The 23,015-nt window shown below is 43.1% G+C and overlaps 1 protein-coding gene across 4 annotated transcripts in view; it reads right to left on the bottom strand.

Moving 5' to 3' along the window:
- The window catches only part of CACNA2D3 (calcium voltage-gated channel auxiliary subunit alpha2delta 3), a 3,251,448-nt gene that overhangs the window by 1,276,219 nt on the left and 1,952,214 nt on the right, over positions 1-23,015 (bottom strand). For all 4 annotated transcript variants that reach the window (XM_069643639.1, XM_069643642.1, XM_069643640.1 and 1 more), the window contains one exon: positions 16,122-16,196. In XM_069643639.1, the coding sequence (XP_069499740.1) occupies positions 16,122-16,196 (75 nt within the window). The remainder of the gene's footprint in view (positions 1-16,121; positions 16,197-23,015) is intronic.

Genomic DNA, 23,015 nt, shown 5'->3' with positions numbered 1-23,015 from the left:
GAAGAGGTTTGAGCACGGATTGTGATCTGTTAGATCTGATTTTGGAGGAAATGCCAGCTTCATAGAGAGGTAGTTGCACAGATCTTTGCTGAACTGTCGAGGTTTATTCATGCAAGCCATGGATGCTTAATGACAAATATGAAGTGCTCTTGTTTAGATAAAATAGTCTGGTACATGGGGTTAAATAATAAATCTGTGGGTGCCAAATATATAGTAGTTATCAATAATGTGCTGTCCAGCCGGATAACTTGGGAAGATTCAGTTCTTTATGTTTTAAAATATTTGCTTAAGGAATATCTTCACATAAGATTTGGTATTTGAAATTCCAATGACTCTATGCCACTTCACAAATAAAAGCACATCTAAAATGTCACTTTATTGAAACCATGCTTGCCTAAGCTATAGGTACGGAATGCAGGGGAGGTGGCGTTCAATACACCCACCCATCACGGACATTCCAGCACTTACCCCCCCCCCCCCCACACAATCCTCTTGAATACGCACAAGGCATAGTAGGCTCGTCTTTATCTTCCACTGTATTTGTTGTTTTTCAATCCCATGTTCCCTCACTGCTGTCCGGTGGGTGTTTTGAAACAGAATTGACTTACTGTCTAAGCATCTAACAAATGCACATCATCATTTGTGTTCGGATATATACTACATGGCCATTTTAAGGGTAGCCTTTGCTCTAATACAAATAACTTCTAGAGAGGATGATCTATGTTTTTGAAGCGTCTCAGCCTCAGATCCTGTTTTCAGATGTTAAGCGAGGATGTTGTATTGTTTGGTGCTATCTCCTTTTATCTTGGTATGTTAACTTGCAACTGCAGGTGCTGAAGATCATGGGAATGCAAAAGTAAGGGAAAACGCAAGGACCTACTTTCACACCCACATGGACTTTCAGTGCTTCTAAAGGACTAGCAGGGGCAGAGACACAATGGGCCTCATTACGAATGTGGAGGAAAATCAACAATGGCGCCTGTAGTGCTACCGGCGCCGTTCTTATCTCTCAGCCACATTACGAGTCCTGCTTGCCGGTGCCGGACTGCACGCGTGGTCTGCCCAGGTGTGCAAACCGGCACGCACGAGCAGAACTCGTGATTGCACCGGCACCGTTATTAACGGGTGCAACCATGCTCCCAACCCCCATTCTGTCCTGTGAGGCACAATGACGATTGGGAGGCCGGCCATACCGGCACCCGCAAATGGGCACGGAAGCGAGTTTGGCGGTAGCCGTGCCCTTAATAAGGGCACGGCTACCGCCAAACTCGTAATGAGGCCCAATCTATTTTGCCTTCCTGCCATGCATTCGTTCTAATATCTCAAGTGCCACCTGGTTTTATAAACCTGCATGTGATTTTCATGAAATCAAAAAACACATTAATTCATATGGAATCTTTGTGTCTTTAGCATCTGCAAAAACAGGCACATCCGAAGGAATGCATTGCAGATGCCACCTAAAAGTGTCATTTCGATGCTAACATTGGTGGCCCCTGCTGGCCCCTGCTGGCAACTACCAATTTTAGCAAAAAAACACACACTACGTACTCTGTGATATTACAAATCTTAACACATAACGCTGTCTAAAAAAAATAAATAAATAAAGACAGGAAATCGCTCCATGCAGTGGATTGTAATACATGTTTGCTTTATGAAAATGACAATGTGGCATTTGTGTTTTTGTGAATAATAGGCACACGGTGAATTGTTAAAGTGTGTTTATTAACGTTTTTGTGAGGTTGTACTTGTATGTACAGCAGTTTACATGGGGTCTTTTGGTTCTACAAATGTGCAAATGTTTCTTATGATAATAGCACACATGTATGAACACGTATGAGTGTTTACCCTAGCTGCATGTGCTGAGCTCTTCTCCCATTTCTAAATGCTGTAGAGAAAGGTGCTATTATTATCAAAAGTTATGGAACTCGATGATTTGACCTTGGACGTGCAAAGTCCTGGCTAATTCCTGACATTACCACAATCGTCAAAGTGCTGGGTGCACGCGCACACATTCCTGGAGAAGATACTGCACACACAGAGCTACCCCATAGGAAACAACATATTGCCCTATGCCCTCTGGTGCCAAAGCTCCATCCTTTCAATAGGACTGCAATGAGGGCGTGTACAGGGGCAGGCAGACCACCCTAAGGAATGTCCTGTGAGGTTACAACTCTGCTGTTACTCCCAACACAGCTCTAAACCTCTTTTCAATGTGGCACTGACCAATGAAATATCATTTTCGGGAATATCCAGCAAATGTTGGGGCGTTCAAATGAAGCAACACAATGCTGCTGGTACACCGCTAACACATAAACGGTGTGCAGTGATAAAATCGAGAAAAAAAATGTAAAAAGTAAAAAAAAATAGAAAACATAATGCCGAAAAAAAAGTCGAATGATTTATTTTTTTATTTATATTTATTTTTTGGCTCTCGCATGTAAAAAAAAAGGTAACAAAAAAAAGGGGGGTTTGGGAGATCCCCCATTTCGAATAAAAAACGTAATAAAAAAAATGCCGACTTTTTTTTTCAACATTTTCTTTTCGATTTTTTGACTTTCCACTTTTTTGTTTTCGATGTTATGACTATAAACCACATAAACACGGGTGCAAGCACAAACAGCAACTGTACTGGCAAATCATGTGTAAACTGAAGACCAAGTAGGCAGATGGAAATGCGCATATGATGGCATTGCACATATTCTTGCTTTCTCAGTCACAAAGGATGCCACGGTTGGGGCATAGGGCGGCCAACGAGCAGCATGTATACTGTGTAGTGTTTTTGTCACACCGTAATCAACACTTTTCTTTGAAATTATGCCCTTTTTCTTTCTGAGTTCTTTCTTGCTACTCTATTGTTATAAAGCTCTCTAAAGTGGTAAAGTTTGCCTCTGTAAAGAATGCAAACAAAAGCAAAATAGCTAAATGGATAATTGTGTCCCTTCCTGAGATGTTTCCAACTTTTTTTTTCACATTGCCAGTGTGGTTGATCATGACTTCTAGTGTCCACAGTTTGTATTGTGCAGCTAGAGTTACGTTTTTAGATGTTGTCCCAGTGACACAACAGGTTGTATAAATATGTTTCTACCTGAATGTGTTTACCTGCTGTACCCTTATGATGGTCCAGTAGCAGGTGCCTTAGTCTTCACAGACTAAGGACCTGATTACAAGAAAAAGTACAAAGTCTATGCAAAGTACTTGGCACAAGAAAGGACATTGTGCCAACTAAAAGATTAGGGCAGGGGGCCGGTTCGTGGATTTCAAAGCGCAAAGTAACCTGCAGCACAAAGAAAAACAAGTTGTGCCCGGAACGAATAAACACAAAGATGCCGGGCTGACAGTATTAGATGGAGACAGAAATGTTTCAGTAAGTCAAAAGAAGTGGAGATGGAAGCAAGAGAGAGCTTTGTTAATGGAACGGTAGTCCCAAAGAGCCACATTGAGAGACGCAGAGAGATCAGCAAGGGTAGGGCAGATAAGATTGTTGAGATTATGAGAGGAAGGTTAGAAATGTGACGGTGACCGGTCGGAACAGGAATGTGGTGGCATGAAGGACCAGGGAAAGAGAGAAATAATGAAAAGAATCCAAGAAATATTGCAAAAATAAGAAAAATTGAGATGCCATGATGAAAACAAGTTACTGGAACCTCCAACTATAGTGGTAGAGGAGCGTACGGGTTAGTGGAAAGAAGGACCAAGCTGGGGACCTGGCAGAATGGCATTAAAAAGGCCAGCAGGAAGCCAGAAGAAAATAGAGGAAAGAACAGCATTCCTGAAAGACAGAGGGGACAGAGCTCCCATCAGCAGACAGAGTCAGACAGCAGAGATGTTATTGCCTCCGGGAGATGATGGGTGAGTCAAGGGGAGTATAGTCAGTATGCCAGGTGTAGACAGGGTGACAGTAGTCTGTAGAGAAGCCAGCCCGGACTGCAGCAGAACAGGCAGCAGGCACCTGCTCTTGACTCTGTCAGTGTGAAAAACAGGTAGCACTCCGGTGTGTTCTAGGCAGAAGGTGCAGTTGTTGACTAAAATATATTTCAAAAGTGATGTTCATTCCACATTTCAACTGTCAATTATTCAGTGGTCATGCAAGTGCACAATTGTCATGTCCATGTTGTAGTCTCCTCACAGATGGTAAATGTGCATCTAAGTGTGTTTAAATATTACTCTGGCTTTGCCCAATCTGGCAAAGAGGGTTATGGGGATGTTTGCAACACACCATCCCGTAGGCGTGTTTTGTCAGCAGGAGAAAACTTGATACTTTCACATGTTGTGCATATGCATGTATTAAGTAGTGAATGGGCGCAGCAATGAAGCACTGAACTCCATCAGCCTACTGTTACATCTTCCAATCTCATACATGTATGTCTGTATGTATGTTCACCCACTCAGCCAATCTGTGGCTTATTGCAGGACCCAATGTTCCCTAAAATGATTGCACAGAGCATTGATTTTTAGCCACCCATGCAATCCACATTACAGAATAGCCATGATAACGCAGCGGATGCGGAAGAGGAAGAGGAGGAGAAGGAGGAGGATGAGGCACAACCATCCACCAGTTTAGCCCGGGGTTGTGTATTTGTTGAGGTTACCCTCCTGTTGCAGGCCATCATCAGCAGGCCTGCTGACTCATCTTCCGATGATGCTGCCGAATCACATGTGGAAGGCATATTGAGGGACATGGTGGAGGGGCTAGTAAAGTAATGAGTTGTCTGGATGCCATGGAGCTCTAGAGTTCCTAGAGGTTTCTGAGTCAGAGTAGGGGAGACAGGAGGCACTGGGACTGGCAGTGGAGAGGCCTACTTCATTGTTGTATTTTGTGTCTGCAACTTTGACTCCTACCATCATGCAGGCAGCAACATGGGTGATATCAGTGCGAGGGTTGTGGACCACTAGCCTATGATAGTACACTCACTGTGATAGGCCCAGGCTCTGGCATCCCAGCTTGGTAGGCCACCCACACATGGCAGACATGTTCCAGCCAGACGCTTGGAATGGGAGGAGTTGCTGCGTGCAAGTGCCCAAGTGGACGAGATCCTGCCGGAGATGGGCTGGAACATCCAACACCTTTCTGAAAATGTAATCTCCCGCAAATTCGCACTGACTGCCAAACTACACCTACTACAGGAGGAGAGGTGAGCGGACATGCAACACCAGAGGGAGGTGACTCACAAGGAGGGTTCGACCGAGAGACAGGAAACGTTGCCATCAAGACATGGATTCCTGCAGACAATCTCTGCATGAGGAGATGTTGGCCTCAAGGGAATTCTGCTGTTATGAAATTGATAATTTAAGCCAATCTCTGCTTTTGGAGATGTTGACCTCAAAGGACCTCCACCGCCATGAGATGGCTGCCTGTGTAAAACTCTCAACATGCAGTTGAGACGTCCAGGGTCAGCAAGCATTCTGCTTCTTTATGCACTCATGATAGCCATCCTCAGGACCTTGTTGCAATTGGAGCCCTCATGCATGCATCCCTAACACAAGTGGCCCTAGCCAATGAGAACCAGGCTTTGGCCATGCTTGGTCAGAGTGCACAACCCCTGGATCAGCACAAGATGGGGGTTTCAACTGATCAATGCAGGTGATGCTATTGGCCATGTCCCCACACACTCCTGTCCTCTTGACACCACCCCCCCTTCTTCATGCACCCTGGTTTCCAGGAGTATGTGGATGGGATATGGATGTTTCTACTATTTTTCTCTGTTCAAGGTGAAAAGTTTTTATTTCATTCTCATGACAGGGTCATAGTGCTGTAGAGGACAGTGAGACAACTCAACCCTGAGGCCCTTTTCCTCAAGGTAACATTTCGTACTGTTAATGGGACAGAGAATAACTTTTCAAACTATGCAAAAAGACTCACTCAGGAAGTTGACAAATAACACTGTTTTATTAACAATTATCTAAAACGGGGAGTACAACGGACATCAACGGACATCGCAAAGCATAGTCTCAATGATTATTTACAAAAAAATCACACCTTTATAACAAAAACTCTTAATTTGTGATGTCATACTACGTGGGATTGTGGTTGGCTCAAGGGGAACATCTGGGTATACTTCTGTAAGGGCTGGGATTGTGATTGGGTCTCTATAGTCAGGTGGGCCACTCATGGCCTCCCTTTGTGCAAATCATCTTCAGCAATAATTAGACACACAACACCTCATTGGCTCTCAAACTATAAGGCTCTTTGTTATACAGGCCTCTATAATTGGTTGGCATGCTAGTACACTTCTGGAACATGCAATGCTCTAGCAGCACGTAAGCTGGTACCCCTGTGCAGGTCGGTGAACATCACCTTCTCTTCCCACCCAATTAGCCTGCCATCTCTCATCACTCATGCTGTCTGCTATTCACATTGTCTTTGTACTTGGCCGTGCAGTAGCTTCTCGTCTCGGGAATTTAGCACTTGGTATCTTCAGTCCGGTACACCATGCTCTTCATCTATTTCATCCTCAGCTCACGTGATCTGAGACCGTGAATTTGCTCATATTACAGCATTTATTCATCTTTAATGAAGAAACTTGACACCCATGGTGTTCCCTCTTTGCAACTTTAACAAGGGATGTCTTGGCTGCTCAAGTGTACTGTTCTTCACACGCTGATTACCAATTCCTGGCTGCTTCCAATCTTTGACATCAAGCCTGACACTCTCTCTGATCTTGCTTAGGATTCAAGCCTATTCTTTGCTGCAACACACGTAACTTCAAACCATCTTCCTTCATGAAGACTTGCTTACTAAAATATGTAATCTAATGTCCAGAACTCTGTATACATATATATTGGCAGCACCGCCTGCAGTCTATATACTACATATAGCCAGCTTTATGAATACTTAGTCTACTTGCGTTACAGCGTCTGTACAATTATTTGGAACAGCGATGGCTCTGCTAGAATTAAAATCTAGGCTTCTGGACCGTATAGATAAAAATGAAGCCTCTCTGCTGATGCTGTTGGATCTATTAGCAGCCTTCGACCTGGTGGACCACTCCATCATGGTCACCATGTTGGGGGAGGTCGTGTGAATTTCTCACCAATAGTAGCCCAATAGATTTCATCCTTTCTCTGCAATTGGGAAAGCAGAGTATTGTATGGGAGGACAGGTCAAAAAGACCCTCCCTCCCCTGCAGTCCCCTTCTTGTGATGTCCGTGACTCATCAGGGGCCCCCCTGCCACCAGGGCCTAGGTGGTGGGTGGACCACTGGCCGACACATCGACTAAACATACTGTATTAGGCTAGGCCCAGGAAACCATTTTGAAAACCAAAACGCCATCTTAAGACATGACTCCTTGTGCGCTGCAGCACGGCCCCCACCTTTAGAGAATCCTCGTCTACCCTGTTGCCTCCGCTCCCTGGCAGATCCGCTGAAAGCCCGTTCCCACGACCAGTCGGACATGAGCTAGTGTTAGAGCAAACACTGTATCTTTCACCTTCCGCAGTGCATCATTATCCTCAACGTGACCCGTGCAGCGGGGCTGGCTATGAAAATAACTGTAAACCGTCCTCGATGAAACAAAAGCCTTAATCCCACACCAGGAAACTGCTCATACATATATACATATATACATATATACATATATTGCATTAGAATGATATCCCTTGTGCACGACCTCCGAGTCAAAAATCTACAAACACTGTACGAACCGAAGAATGTGTCATTGTGCGACCACATGATCACAATACTCAAACCCCCTCAGTATGCACACACACTCAGGGCCTCTGGCCTCATACTATGTGCCTCTCTAGGGGTAATGTAAAGTGAATGATACCAAGTCCTTATGCCATGACTACCCTGATGCTGCTAGAGTACAAAGGAACACAAGCGCGACAGTATTCTGAGCTCATGTAAATAAGATACATAGAATGGCATCAAGTGCAAATGTACAGTTTTAATGTGTATTACTGCTGTCAACCGTATTGGTCTGTTGCTCCTGCGTGCTCCACCAACACTATTGCTACCTCACATATCATGTTTACAGTATGATGCTAAAACTGCTAATATTGCAAATACTTACCCTATAGTGACTAATGGAGCTGTAGACATAGTTAACGAATTCTGAAATGAATATGTACTGATGTAAATACTATAGATGTGTAACCCCTTAGCCAGTTTACATTATGCGACTCCCTTCGTTTTACAGTTTGCAGCTTGCGAGAAGACTATCATTGTGGGCATATCCAAGGCCACCTCTCCTCCCTTCCCATTGAAGCCTGCCAGAGAAAGCAAAGGCCCGAGCGACACCGCCTCACCTCCCCCAATTCGGCTGGAGCCGTTTCAGGCATTCATGATTCCCCCGCAGCTCACATGGCCACAAACAGCCACCTGAATTATTTACAGCCCAGCAGCAAAATCCGGCCATAACCAGAGGCCAGAGGTGCCCCCTCATAGGTCCCACGACCCAGCAGTTCACCCCAGATTAATGATGCTTGTAAAAGAAAATACCTAATATTGCACCAACATTGTGTAAAAGCATCCGTCATGACTTCTAACGAGACCCAAAGCCCACAGCTTACCCCTTGCCCTGAGACCCGACCCTGTGGCCTATGATACCTAGTCAACAGGATAACAGCAACCCTGTATTGATGTTTCGCCAAAGTACCCCACCTAATGCGCATTCCTCCTGTGTTATATTAATCTGTAGAATAACCTATTGTAGGATTTACAGGACCACTGACATTGCAGCATTGAATGAATGGGGTGTGCCTGGCCCTTAGGGCAGAAAGCCAAGAAATACGTCCATCAATGACACTGACCACGCCTGACCGGACAGCGCCTCCCGGATGAGCCCAGCTGACCTGCCCACCCCACGTTGGCACCCGGCGGTGTCCACCAACCACGGAGAGACGCATCACAGCTGCACATATAGTTAGTCAACGCCACCCAATCCCCATCTACATGTGCCCCCTATAGTGTGTAGGTATCTATGACACTTTTTGTAAATAAAAACGCCTGTCTTTGCTATTGTCAGACTGAGCGCTCTCAGAGTTTGCAGAGTTCTTTGTATGCCCTATTTTGACTTAGATAAAGCTTCCCTTAAGTTCACCCGCACTTGGTCCTAGCCTTTTTCCCATTTGTGGGAGAGTCCATTCTTGCCTCTCATTGCGGGGAGGGTCATGCTATCTGGGGACGCTTGCCTTCAGTATTCTTTAGAGAAGCAGAAGCTATGTCCATTGATATAGGTTTTTGGGTACCACAAGTTTCGTGTACCTCGTCTTGTTTATACAACATCCTCACAGTTCCTTTATTTGCCATGTTAGCACATGTGGGAGTGATATTAACAAATTATGCAGACGATAGCAGTGTGTCATCCCTCTATCTGGAAATCATTACATGGATGGTCCACAATAGACTTGCGTTGAATAAGGAAAAAGACTGAGCTGTTGGTTGTAGGCTCACCCAATATGATACAGAAATTGCACCAGCATATGAATGATTTCATATAGGAGCTGCTAAATTAACCCCTCTTGAGAAAGTTAAAACGCTGGGGGTCACCTTTGACCAGCATCTTAGCATGAAGTCGCATGTGTGTAGCTTGGTATCGACTTGTGCCTATTACATCAAATTGTTGGCCCACCTTAGACCACTCATCTCTCAAGCAAACGCAGAGACAATTGCAAGCGCAATTGTGGGAGCTAAAATTGACTATTGCTCCAGCCTACTCCTGGGTATTAATAAATCTGTTTGCAATAGGCTGCAGGTTACCCAGAATGGCGCTGTAAAAGTGGTTATGGGTCTCTTTCGGAGAGACCATGTGTCGGCAGCAAAACAAGCTCTTCATTGGCTACCGCTTAAGTCAAGAATCCTTTTTTGACTACTGGTAATAACTCAGAAATGTAGGCAGGGAAGAATGCCTGCGTATTTACAGGCTCTCTTATTTAATAAAACACATGGAAGATCAATTAGATACAGCAATCAGGATCTTCTCATTATCCCCAAGTGTGGGACTGCAAAGGCCTCAAATGGAGCCTTTTACACTGCTGCCCCTAGGGCTTGGAATGACCTTCCCCTGGAGTTAGGAGGCATTGATTCAACTGATGTCTTCAAAAGAAAACTGAAGACACTTGGGTTTGGCTAAGGAGGTCAGCCTCTGCTTTAATACTCCTCTGTAATCTGTCCATGCCTGCGGAGCTCTTGTTTTTCTTTTTGTGTCCTGTTGACCCTTAAGCCTACAGGTCCAGGGCCTGTGCAGTATAAATTCATAAAAGTAAAAGTAAAAATGAAAAAGTTATTGAACGGCTTGCATTTTCTTCAGTGTTCTTCACACTCGTGCAATCTTTGTCCGCACATACAAGTCTTCTCGATTCTTTACTTCCCCAGCAAATTCTCTATCACCTATGCATTCTCTTTTCTGTTCATCCTTCTCAGTGTGCCATTCTCATGCTTCACGACATCACCAGCTTCTCCTTTTCGCATCTTCACACTTCTTCAGACGATTTTCTCAGGATATCATCTTTCTTTCAAGGATTCTTCACATAGGTCTTTCTTAATGGATACCTTATCTCAAAAGCTTGTTGTGGTATCGGTATCATTACTGGTGTTGCACATGTCTCAATTTCTGGTTTGCAACATATAGGCAGAATGAGGGTGGGACTTCCTGTAGAGGCATTTGGCTGCTCCTCTACACAACTGCCCGTGCTACTTGGCACATTATTGAACTGGGGGACCGGACATGCAGACATGATCAGTGAAGTCAACTGATATGGTACTGTGGATTGCTACAGCCTCCCACATAGAGGTTAGTGTGCCATTAAACATTGATATTCCTATGTTCAGTCTGTCAGGAAAAGTTCAAACAAATGCCCAATGTCATTTCAGCTTTCCTGCCTCATTTAGTGCCCACACTACCTGAGAGGGCGCCCCAAGAACCAAAAACTCCACATTCCATCTGCTGCACACAGCCCCCCACCAATGCTGAACTAACGTTGTGTACTGTCTTCCATTAGCATGGCTGGTAATATATATGCATCCCACTAGTGGCATGATGTGGCACGCGTAGGTTTGAGCATATATATTAAATATGGTGATAAATGGCCGATGGTCACTGTCAATTAAGATGTGAATCGTCCTACATCATTAGGTGTGTGCATGTCTCCTCGATCAGCTATGAATGTGCTTTCTGGTACTAGTTACACATCCATGACATACTGCTTTGAGTCAGTCTCCTCAGGATTTTCCTATGCACATGTTTTTGGTAAGGGGTGATGGAGTTGCTTCTAATTTGTGTGGCATTACATTTACACTCCTATCATGTTAGTCTTTCATGATATTTCCTGATTTATGTCATGTCAAGGAGCCACTCCATGATGCATGAGCATGCAACACACCTGGCCAGATGACAAGTATGTATGTGGATGATGCGTGAAGTATGCTGTGCCTTGCTGGTTCCCATTAATGTGAACATGAGCAGTTGATAGTGAGGGGTGTGTGACCAAACATCGTTTAGATAGGTATTCTGTGAATGACTACATTACTTTCTGGATGATTTGGCCAACATCTTCATGAAACAACAAGGGGCATGTTAAGGGTATATGAGACATGCATGAGGAGGGGGTGGTGGGCAGTGCATGGCCATGGAGTGGTGCAATACGAACCAGGGGAGGTAACAGGGTGATGCACCTCACACTAACTTGTAGGGTGGTGGGCAGAAAATGTGTGGAGGCAGTTGTTATGGCATGTCTTTACCTTGCAAAGGAGGGTCAAATGCTATTTCAGGGTCTGTGACAGTGATTTTAGAGTCCACTGTTGTGTTGATGTAGTAAACGTGTTTTCTTAATTGGGCTAAGTAGGACTGTTTGCTGGATCTCACATTAATGTAGTAAACAAGTTAACTACACTCATCCTCACTTCAGCTGTGAAATGGGCCCACAGAAATGCCAACTGTGTGGTTGAGAAATAATACCGACTGCAGGCTGACAGTCTTGTAGAAGCATGCTGCAGGAATTGAATATATAGTAGACTTGTTAGTTCAGAGTGCAGGTATATAGTTGTATGATTCATGTGGCCTCATGTGCAGAGTACATTAATGGTTGGTGCAAACTGCATGGAGGATACATCTCATGGGCAGGAGTTTGTTAGACAGAAGGGATTACATAGGATTATGGCACACACGCAGGTTGTAATGCATCGTGGAAAACTGCACTGGATAGGGTGATGTTACTACTCTTTGAAATCAGTTTTCACACCTCAGTTATTGGCACTTTACCAATGCTGCCCTCTTCCTCTTCCCATTCACAAACATCTGAGTGTGTGGTATGCAGGACCTTGTGTATTAGTACAACGTATATGTAACTGACACATCAGGATAAGCACTGCACATCAGGGTGATACATGCTATTTACAGGAAGAACATAAGGACATTGCAATCTGCCTGACAGTTGTCCTTTCTGACTTATGGCTTACCTGCCACATGCATCTGCTTGTGTGGCCATCCATTGAGACTTCATTATAGACATTGAAGGTGAGCAATGTGGCAGAGCCAATGTGTATATCTTGCATAGCATCTAACAGTGAGGGTAGAATCCATCCTGAGACACGTTAGGCCAGGAATTGAAGGTGTAGTAGACTTGCAATGGGTCAGCGTGCAGGTACATGACTGCACAATTCAAGTGGCCTCATTTGAAGAGTACATTGATGGTTTCTACAACTGCATGCGGCACACAGCTCAGGGGAAGGAGGTTGCTAGAGAGGAGGGATTACACAGGGCTGTATCACACTCCCGGGTTGGAGTGCAACCTGGGAATCTGCATTGGGCAGGGTGATGCTACTACTCTTTGAAATCAGATTTCACTTCCTCTTCCCATTCATGTGCATCTGAGTGTGTAGCATGCAGGACTTGGTGCAAGGGTTCAAATTATATGTTGCCTGTCATGTTAGGATACATACTGCACATCAGAGTGATACATACATATCTTTTATCTAATAGTTATATCCAGTATGCTTTTAAGAAGTGTAAATATAGTAAGTAAGAATGTTATGAAACTATTTTCGAATTGCACCAAAGCAATGCAGGGAAGCACAACCCAGGGTTACAAGTTTAGAAAAGCAGCAGCTATTCAAGGTGAATAAGCCCTATATACTTTTAGGAGGAGCTACCAGCAACTAAAAGACAAGTATTAACTAAAAGACTGTTTTAGATTCTGTCTGAAGTAGACCAGGGTGAGCAAAATCCAGTGTTACACTTTAAAAAAGAGACAATGCATTTCAAGGCAGCTAAACCCTATTTGTAAGCTTGTACACTCATTCAGTTAAGCAATGATAAAACAGTACAAACACGTATTACTTTTTAGAAGGGAGAACCCCATTCAAAGTTAGTAAGACAACTTGTCTACTTTTTAGAGGGGCAGAATGCAACTCAAAGGTAAGCATAAACTTAATGACATTGTGTAACTTCTTCAGTCCAAGAGATACAGTTACCACGCTAACCTCTTTAGCAAGTACATACATTTACACTTGTTATACTTTCAGGGCAGAATCCTTTTCTTATCCAGTCTTTCCCTTGTCTATTGCATGAGTTCTCTCAGAGGCCGAGGACGAACCCTAGAGGTCTAGGTGCCAGTTTTAGGCAGTTTAAGAAAATGTTCAGCTGCTGGACGGTCCAAGTTCCGTAGAAGATCTACTTCAACAAGTAGGTATTCACTTTCAGAGTTAGTTAAAGTGTTCAAGGACTTCACAGATGGCTCCCTATGTGTGTTCCAGCACTAGGCTTGGGCAAGTGGTATGGGAAAACACTCAACCCCTCAAATCACCCACTCAAGCTCACAGGATGCATACCAGACTTAAGCTAAGTATTACCCAAGGCACACAGTACCTTAGGAGAAAAGAAGAGCTTCTGGGTGGATGCCTTCAGCATGCAGTAGCACAGGACCCAGTTTCTGGATTCTTGGTCTGGAGACCAAAGAACTGGATATTGGATGGGAATGTGCAGCAGCAGTCATCAGAGGAGGCTTCCAGAAAAGGTTTCTTCATTGATTCCTGTGGCTCTGTGGATTTTGCACCTTTTTACAGCAGCCAGATGAAGAATCAATATTGCTGGTTGGATTCTCTTCATTCTCTCGGTCCTGCACTCTGGTAAGGGGACTTAAGGGACTCGAATCGTATCCCTGGAAATCCAGCAGGAGTACTCCAAGCTCTGGACGGCTTTGGACATCGGAAGAGCTTGCACTGTACTCAATCTTGTGGCCTTATTGATGGTTTGCGGCCCAGCAAGGTTGCAGCACGTCATAGAATTGTTCAAAATGGAGGACTTCTTGAGACTAGTGGATCTCACCAGCCTTTGGCTAGAAGTCGTCACATTTGGGACCCCCCAGGGTCAATTGTAAGGAAGGGTTGCATCAGGCTCTGGTAACACAGCAGGCTCTCCAGTCACTGGAAATGGCTAATATATATTTTCGTTATCCCCTTCTTTAGTTTCAGCTCCAGTGGTCAACTTGTCAGCAGCTTCCAGGTTTGGAGTATTTATCAGGAACTACAGCACAACTTATACAATCTCTCCCTGCAGCTTACAGAAAAGGGTGTTATGCATTGTGTGACATACTTTGCAGTTGGTTCTCCTGGTAGCACTGAGCATGCAGCAGAATGGCATCAAAGGCACATGATACAACCAGCAGGGATGCCATGTGCCTGCTTAGCACTGAGCAGTTAATGTAAAAATGACTGAATGGATATCTTTATGGGACACCTTTACAGCTGTGAAACAGTGTGTACCTTTGGCACACATTTTTTGTTCTCGCCCTTCTATGGCTTTGGGTAACCTTTCACAGGTTTCTTGATGCGCTTGCACATTCAGATTTACTGTTGGCCATTTTAACTTCTCTATGATCTATTGCATGCTTGCCCCATTTGGGCGGCCACAGACCTCTGAAATATGGAGCTAGGAGGGAAATTAGTGCTTGCTTCTGAACATCATTTCAGTGCGACCTGTGGGAACTCTGTGCTTAACTTAAGCATAGGCATGCATTACATTTTATAAAATGATGCATCATTTTTAACCTTTCTTTTTCTGAAGGGAATACCCTAATTTTTGCAATGGTTTAAAAAAATGCATATTGTGTATTTGAATATAAAAGTGATTGCTTAACATAGTGTATGTGTGAATTGATTCGAAAGAGCTCCAAAGATAATGCGAAGTGGCACCAGTACAACCAATAGGCGTTTGGCTGTTTTGCATATTAAAGATCATTTTGGGAAGATGAGAATGACCATAGAGCATTATGTCCATAATATATGTCTATGAGAGTTGCATGACTGAATCACTAAATACCAAAGGCACGGTGAGTTTGGTACACATTTCCTTTTTCTTTTTTTTTTTCCAAAACAGTTCACCCTAACATTAAAGCTTTTGTAAATATGAAGCATATATACAAGTTTTGCCATCCAGCGCTTTTACTGTCAGAGAAAATGACAGCTAACAGCTCAAAATTACTTGCAGTGCTGTGGTTCAACAAGACTCTGAGAAAGAAAATTGGCTTCATGTTTGAGAAATGACAAACAGTACATTGAAAATGAACTGCAATAAATGCAGCTCCTCGGGCAATCTGCCAGCCTCGGCCTTGTTTTAAATACGTCTATGATTGCAGTGTCCGACTTCAACAACAAACACTTAAAAGTGGCATTCACAACAACCACCATATCTTGGTGGCTAGCCTGCAACACTGGGGCTTCTTCACATGACAATACACTGAAAAGGAGCAAAAGAAGACCACCTAATTTTGGAGACTGCTGAGGAAATACGCGGAGATACTGGCTTCTTGTAAAAATTGACTATAGCAGAATTACAGCAGGTTTGTGCATGCACATTTGTTTATTATTTATATCGCGCTCCGAACCCTGAGGTTACTGGGCGCTGATTCTCATTCCTGCCATTGCAAATACACTAGTTTGCATATTTGAAAACAGTGTTGGTACGTGTCAAAAGTACCATTTCTACCATGCATAAACCTCGTTTAAATAAATTGCCTTGCTGAAACAATAATCAAACATAGATCATTTCTCAGTTTTTTTGTTAAGACTTATATTTGCAAACATTCCACGCATGAAATGTTATATATAGTGTTGCATCCCAATAGGCCTGGTTTTATTTTAGAGTGCACAGTGTAAAGATCGGTGATATGACAATGCTCTTACCAGTGGCCTCAGCTCTGGGTGAGTTAATATGTAGCCGTTGTTGGTAATTGCAAACGCATAGCCATGGATGCCCAACTGCAAGGACAGAGAGAAAGGATAAATACGAGTTTTAGATTATAACTCAAATAAACCAGAACGAGGGATTTATTTCAGCATTTTTCAGCTCAACTATAGAGCTATTTGTTTGATCATGTTCAGAGAAATATAACAAAAACATAGATAATTATTTAGCAATGTGTGAAATTTAAAATAGCATATTGATAGTTGGCATTTCGGTTCGTTCCTGGAAAAAGAAAATAACTGAAAGAATTTGAAAATCATCTTTAATGTGTTTCCATGATTGCTTGTACTCCCTCTTAATATAGCTTAAAATAAATACAATATTCATAAGTATGCACCCTTGCTCATAATGTATTTCTTCTGTTCCTCTCCTTCATTTTTAATGCAGGAATGTTCCCAGAGAAACAAAACAAAAAAAAAAAATGTTTGAATTCCACATTAACAACCAATCACGTGCTGCAATTACTCTTATTTAATTCTGACTTGAAAAATTGTCCTTCCTCTAGGATTTTCCCCTACGGCAGCCTTGGTTAACATTGGCCTCCTTCCTCTTTTAAATTCAGTCTGTACCCTTGCACTTAATATTTCTGCTTGTCCCAAGGCTTCTAAGGTTCAGAACGCTCTTTATTTCACCCTCCCCTTAACATGTTCCCTCTATTGGGCACACAAAGCTGTCACTCTCATCACTGTCTATTTGAATCCATCTTTCCATCACTGAGAGAGTAACCCTGCTTCTAAACGTCTCAGTAAATGCAACAAAAGGAGAGCAGCAACAAGTAGGTTATTTACTTAGTTCTAAATTGTCCACCAAGGTTCTATGTTAACAAAACATACCATTGTCACCAAATAACTTAATTTGTCTCCTTTCTCTGAACAGGCATTGCCTCCTACTGACTTCGAAAAACACCTAGTCCGAACAACTCTCTTGACAGCAGCATTGTCGCAGGGTCTGCGGAAGTCTCAAAGACTTCAACTACTTTTTCTCTGGTAGCTTTCTAGCAAATAAGATCTTAATAAGTAGTTGTATTCCTACTTCAAAAGCTTAAACCTGCTCAACTTAGCTTAGATGTTATCCTAGTTTTTTGTAGCGCTTAGCCTGGCACCATACATAGTCAAAAAGGTCACTTAAGTAGCTAATCTTTCCTTTTTGCACGGTGCCAATACTATTCCCTTCAAGAAGGTCTTTATCTCCACACTTTTGAAAAAAAATCTATTTGGAATCACTGTTGATAAACAAATTAGGTCTATTGTCAACTCATCATGGATAGCAACAGTCCTGGAGTCCTGAAACAGTTGTAAAGTTTACTTGTTAAACCATAAACAATAACAACAAATAGAAATCAAAAAAGAGTCCTGGAGAAAATGTTTACCATACAATTGTGGATGTTATCGAACAAAATAATATTCTAGATTTTTGTTCAATCAGGCTCCCTCCCCAAACATGGCACTTGCTGTCTGGAATGATATCCTTGCCAACGCAGCAAAAGCCCAACTCTCTTGGTTCATATTGTTGGGCCTATCTGAAATTTACTGAGACTTTACTGAAACTTTTACAGTTTTGTGCTGTATATGTCTCTCCAGTGAATTCACATTTGGCAAGGGTGTGAAATCCCTGACTTTTATTAAATGATAAAATAATGCAGGTAATTCCATCTCTGAAAGGTACATTTGCTAATCAGATTCCACTCTCATAAGTTCCATGCCAGAGGCATAATGTGTACGTGTGCCCTGCGACATTAATATCCTGAATCGCTCCACCTGCTCTACCAGTTGCACAGAGCAGGTCCAGAAATCACAGGTTCCCTCTTGATAGCTGCAGTGACAACCAAGTCTCTGCCGAGCAGGAGCTGCATTTAAATTATGCACCCCTGTTCCAAAAACTGCATAACTCTGATGGTCCTGTCCTGGTGGCATGCAAAACTGTAAAAATAAGCCATACCTGAATTAGGGTATGGTGGCCCGCATCTCTCTGAATTATCCCGGCTACATTTAATTGATATTGCACATGCGTCAGCCCTGTGGTCCCGGTTCAGCTGAGGAAGGGTTATGTCTATTCCCCTAGGAAGGCTAAACCCTGCCCTACCGGCAGGAAAGTAGCCTTGTGGGATTGCCTCTCTTAGTTCCTTTGCAAGGGGAAGGTAACACTCTTCTCCCCGGAACAGCCATGCCACAGGATGCTGGCCTGCTAACAGGAATCTAAGGGCACACCCATTCACAAAGAGCCAGGACTCACACAAGTGGTCTGCATTTCTAAATACCTTTGCTTCTATTAAGAAGGGAGGGGCTGGGGAAGTGTAGCCAGGGAGAGACTTGTACAGTTTGCAGAGAATTCTGCCATTTCGCTTCTCCCTGACTCTCTTTCTCTTTCCTGTCCCCTCCACTTTCTGTAGCACAAAGCACTTTGGGTGTGATGTCAGAAGGGCAACGTCCACTCTTTTCAAGAGCACGGATTGGATCCTTAAAGCAGGCTAGCTTTAGTCCTATCACCTGTGGGCATTCACCTTTAAAAGAAAGGATCCCATGCAGCCTCTTTGAATTATCTTGAAACATCTTTAGATCATCACTTGAGAAGATTTTGTTGGGCCCTGCTGGGAGAGCAGTCTTTTACAGAGTCCTCCAGTTTAGCCTCAACTCATCCAAGTACTCATCTACGGCAGAAAACTATTTGTCACAGTCTCAACCTGCCTTTTGTTGTACCTGAATATGACATTTTAAAATTACTAGGATTAATGTATTTTACTGTCTGTTGAGCACACTATCTTAATCTCTAAACACAATTAGATTAAGTATTGTTTTACTCATTGTACCTGTCCTTTATACACACTTCTGCATTTATGCCTTCATTCTGGTTTATGGTAATTCCATCAACTTTTTACCATCAAATGACCATTCCATCTAAAGAAATGCATCGAAAAAATTACCTTTTGAATGCATGTTGTTTCCTTTTTTTTTTAAATGGAGGTCCCCCAAAACCCTGTTTTTTACCCTTTAAAACCCATTAGAAACAACACTAAACCCTTTACCTTGAAAAAACATGCCTTTTACCAGAATGTACATTCACGGTCCAAGCAAACTCCCAATAGTCACCCTTTCTATGATAGTCTGGTTACCGCTTTACATTTGCTTTCCCTCACACTAGCATTACAGACTAACAGCCCACTAAAACTAGCACCCTGCCCTCATGCACCATGACCTCTTCCAACTATCTCATCTGCCCTACTATGCTAGACACACAAAAGCATAATACGGCACATAAAACGAACCAGTATCAAGAATACTCGACCGTACAGATACCATGTAAGACTACTGACAGAAATTTAAGATTGCGTGCTCGCCTATCCAAACTGTATGAGTTACCGGCCCAAAAAATTGAACAATTAAACCACCTAAAAAAGCACCTACTTCAAAAAGCAACTGCAGAGGCTAATACGAGTCTTACCAATCACAAAAGATCCACACTGAACCGGACTAAACGAACGTCCAAAGATAGTCCTAGCACCACCCCCACACCAGAAAGCCAGCGACCTAACCTTAAAGGAGCTCTCATAAACGCTAGGTCTCTAGTTGCCATTGCAACTGAGATATCAGATATTATACTAACAGACTTCTTGGCCATCTCAGAATCTTGGTTACATGATGCGGCAGGCCCTGCCCTATCGCTGGCAGTCCCTGATAACTATACTATCCTGCGAGAAGATAGACACGTCTCTCGAGGTGGAGGAATAGCAATTATAGCCAAGACTAGCTTAGACATGAGAATTGTCACAACTCCCACTATGAAATCCTATGAATGCCACACGGTCAAAATAGCCACTGCCAACTCACAAACACTAAATATCTTTCTTATCTACAGACCACCAGGTCCCATAGGAACCTTCTCGGAAGATATCTCTACGGACCCTGTCCAATAATCTAAAAAATACCTCCCAAACACTAGTGTTAGGTGATTTTAATCTAGGTTACAACAATACTAAGGATACCCACTCAACTGCCATTGCCATGACTCTGAAAGAGCTTGGATTCTCCCAGAAAGTTAACTTACCCACGCATTACAAAGGTCGAATTCTCGACTGGATAGCAGAATATAACTGTGAGGTAAATATCATGGCTACTGTTCCTCAGATCTGGACTGACCACCATCTCCTATTATTCACATTGGCAACTAACCTTGCCACGGCCCAGTCCTCGCTTGCCCCACCTGTACTTAAGAGGAACAAAAATACTCATGACAGTTCAAAAACTCCTGCCCCACATAATACCCAAACTTAATTCGGTACCAGACAATATGGACCCAAACTCTCTAGTTGAACAGTACAACAAAGCTATGAACTCAGCCCTCGACTATATCGCACCGCTCAAATTAAGGAATAGCAAACCTAAAAAACATCTCAACTCTTGGTTCACCCCTCATTTAAAAAACCTTAGGCTACTCAAAAGAAAGCTTGAAACTGCTTGGAGACTCTCCCCATCAGCTGAAAACAAACTAAACCTGACTAAGGTCTCAACCAATTATAAGAAAGACATCCTATCAGCCAAACAGGAGACTTATAATAACAGAATCTCTCAATCTAAATTTAGTGTCAAAGAATTGTTCAGTATTCTGAAAGAACTGGAAACACGTATTGTACCACAAGAAAATTGTACCAAAGACAAAAAGTGGTGCTCCAGTATCCAACCTGCCCTAACCAATAAAGTCGCCAATTTACAGACCAAAATTGCCCTCAAGAAAGCCTCTCTAATGCCTCAAACCCCTCAGAGCATAGCTCCCCCACCACATCATAAACAAGAAACACGCTTTAACTTCTCTAAAGTATCGCCCATTGAGGTGGAGAAGGTCATACTGGGACTTAAACCGTCCAATTGCAAGGGTGATCAATGCCCGGCACAACTTATTAAGGATGCTCCGAGAGAACACTCGCCCTTTATAACCAAACTCATCAACTCCTCATTCACCACAGGTACTGTCCCTAACAATTTGAAGGAATCCTGGGTACTGCCATCACTGAAGAAGCAAACCCTTGACCCGGCTATTCCCACGAACTTCAGGCCCATCACGACCGTACCATTTCTTCTAAAAATCTTAGATAAAGTGGCCTATATTGAAATACAGAACTTCCTAGAATCTAACCTCCTACTCGGATCTTGTCAATCTGGATTCCGCCCTCAATATGGTACGGAGACAGCCTTAATTGATCTTAAGGCCCAAATAGATGAGTTTAGAGATAAAGGCCAAGCAGCCCTACCCTTCCTTCTAGACCTCTCAGCTGCATTCGACTTGGTTGACCACACAGTCTTATGCAGCCACCTAAACTTTGCAGCTCATTTCTCTAAGGAGGCTATAACCTGGATTGAGTCCTTTCTGAGCAACCGGACCATGAGAGTCTTCTCTCCATCGACCTCAGCAGACCCGATCCCTATAACCTGCGGCGTACCACAGGGATCCTGTGTGTCACCCACACTGTACAGCGTATTCACTAAGCCCCTCTTCGACGAAATGGACCATTTGGGTATCACCTACACGAACTATGCAGACAATGCCCAGATCCTCCTTCCGCTTTCACGAGATTACGCAGTGGATCTGGCCTTAGTGAATAGAATCTACAGCATCGTTCAGGCATGGATGGCCACCCATGGGCTATGCCTGAACGATGACAACGATGACAAAACTGAGCTTATTATCTTAGGAACCCCGACCTACATATCCAAACTTAGCCCTGATTATGCCAACTTCAATATTGATGGCAATAACATAAAAGTAGCAAAGGAAGTGAAGACCTTAGGCTTTTACCTAGATGCCACCCTGAACTTCTCTAAACAAGTCAACTCCCTAGCCTCTGCTACTGCATACACATGCAAACTTATCAGAGCCAGTAAACAATTTCTATCCACAGACAGCTGCCTTACACTTGCCAGAGCTTCTTACACTTTCCAAACTGGATTACTGTAATGCACTCTACATTGGAGCGAACAAACACACTATCCATAAAATACAGGTTCTCTAGAACAATGCCCTGAGAGCAGCTCTTAAAATCAATAGAAATGAGCATATCTCCTCTGCAACACAAATGGCTATCCACTTTTGATAAAATCCAACTTAAGATTGCCTCCCTTACTCACAAGTTCTGTCATAATAATGCACCACCATACCTCACGGACAGAATATGACCGACGAGAAGAGCCAACTCTAACTGCCTCCAAGTTCCAGGATTCAGACTCTCAACTATAGGAGGACATAGCTTCCCAGTTAAGGCTGTGCAATTGTTGAATTCCCTACCTCCTGGCATTAGAGAACCCCAGCCCTTCTCTAAATTCAGACAGAATCTGACCAACTGGCTACAAAAAATGATAAATAATCACTCAGACTAACACCTCTCTCTTGACGCCTACCCTTCTGCTCTCTGATTCGCTTACTATGTGCTTGTCTACTTGAACTCCTTTCCGGATGTATTGCGCTCACCCCAATACTATGCTACTCGACCATTTAATTTACACTGTATATACATGTATAATGTATTATGTTTGACATTCTTTTATATTTCTTCCTGTATTTCATGTACCTATGTACCCTGTAACTAAGCTGAACATCTCCTTATCTTTTGCGTCCTGATGCCCCTGGGTCTGGTGCGCATTATAAATAAATAAACTAAACTAATTTGATGCATATTTTTTCAATTGAATGGCATTCGATGGTAATGCTTTAGATGAAATGACCAGATACTCTTCAATTCCATGTACTGATTCTAGGTGCACCTATGTTTGTTTAATAATTGGTCCTATACCTAGAACCCTAATGCTAAATGTGGTTGTTACACTCACACATGTGTTAGAGGGTAG

The sequence above is a fragment of the Ambystoma mexicanum genome, chromosome 2p (genome assembly GCF_040938575.1).
Source record: "Ambystoma mexicanum isolate Mex_15411 chromosome 2p, UKY_AmexF1_1, whole genome shotgun sequence".
Taxonomy (NCBI): Eukaryota; Metazoa; Chordata; class Amphibia; order Caudata; family Ambystomatidae; genus Ambystoma; species Ambystoma mexicanum.
Note: the sequence above shows the minus strand (reverse complement) of the source record. Positions and strands in the feature narration are given on the sequence as shown.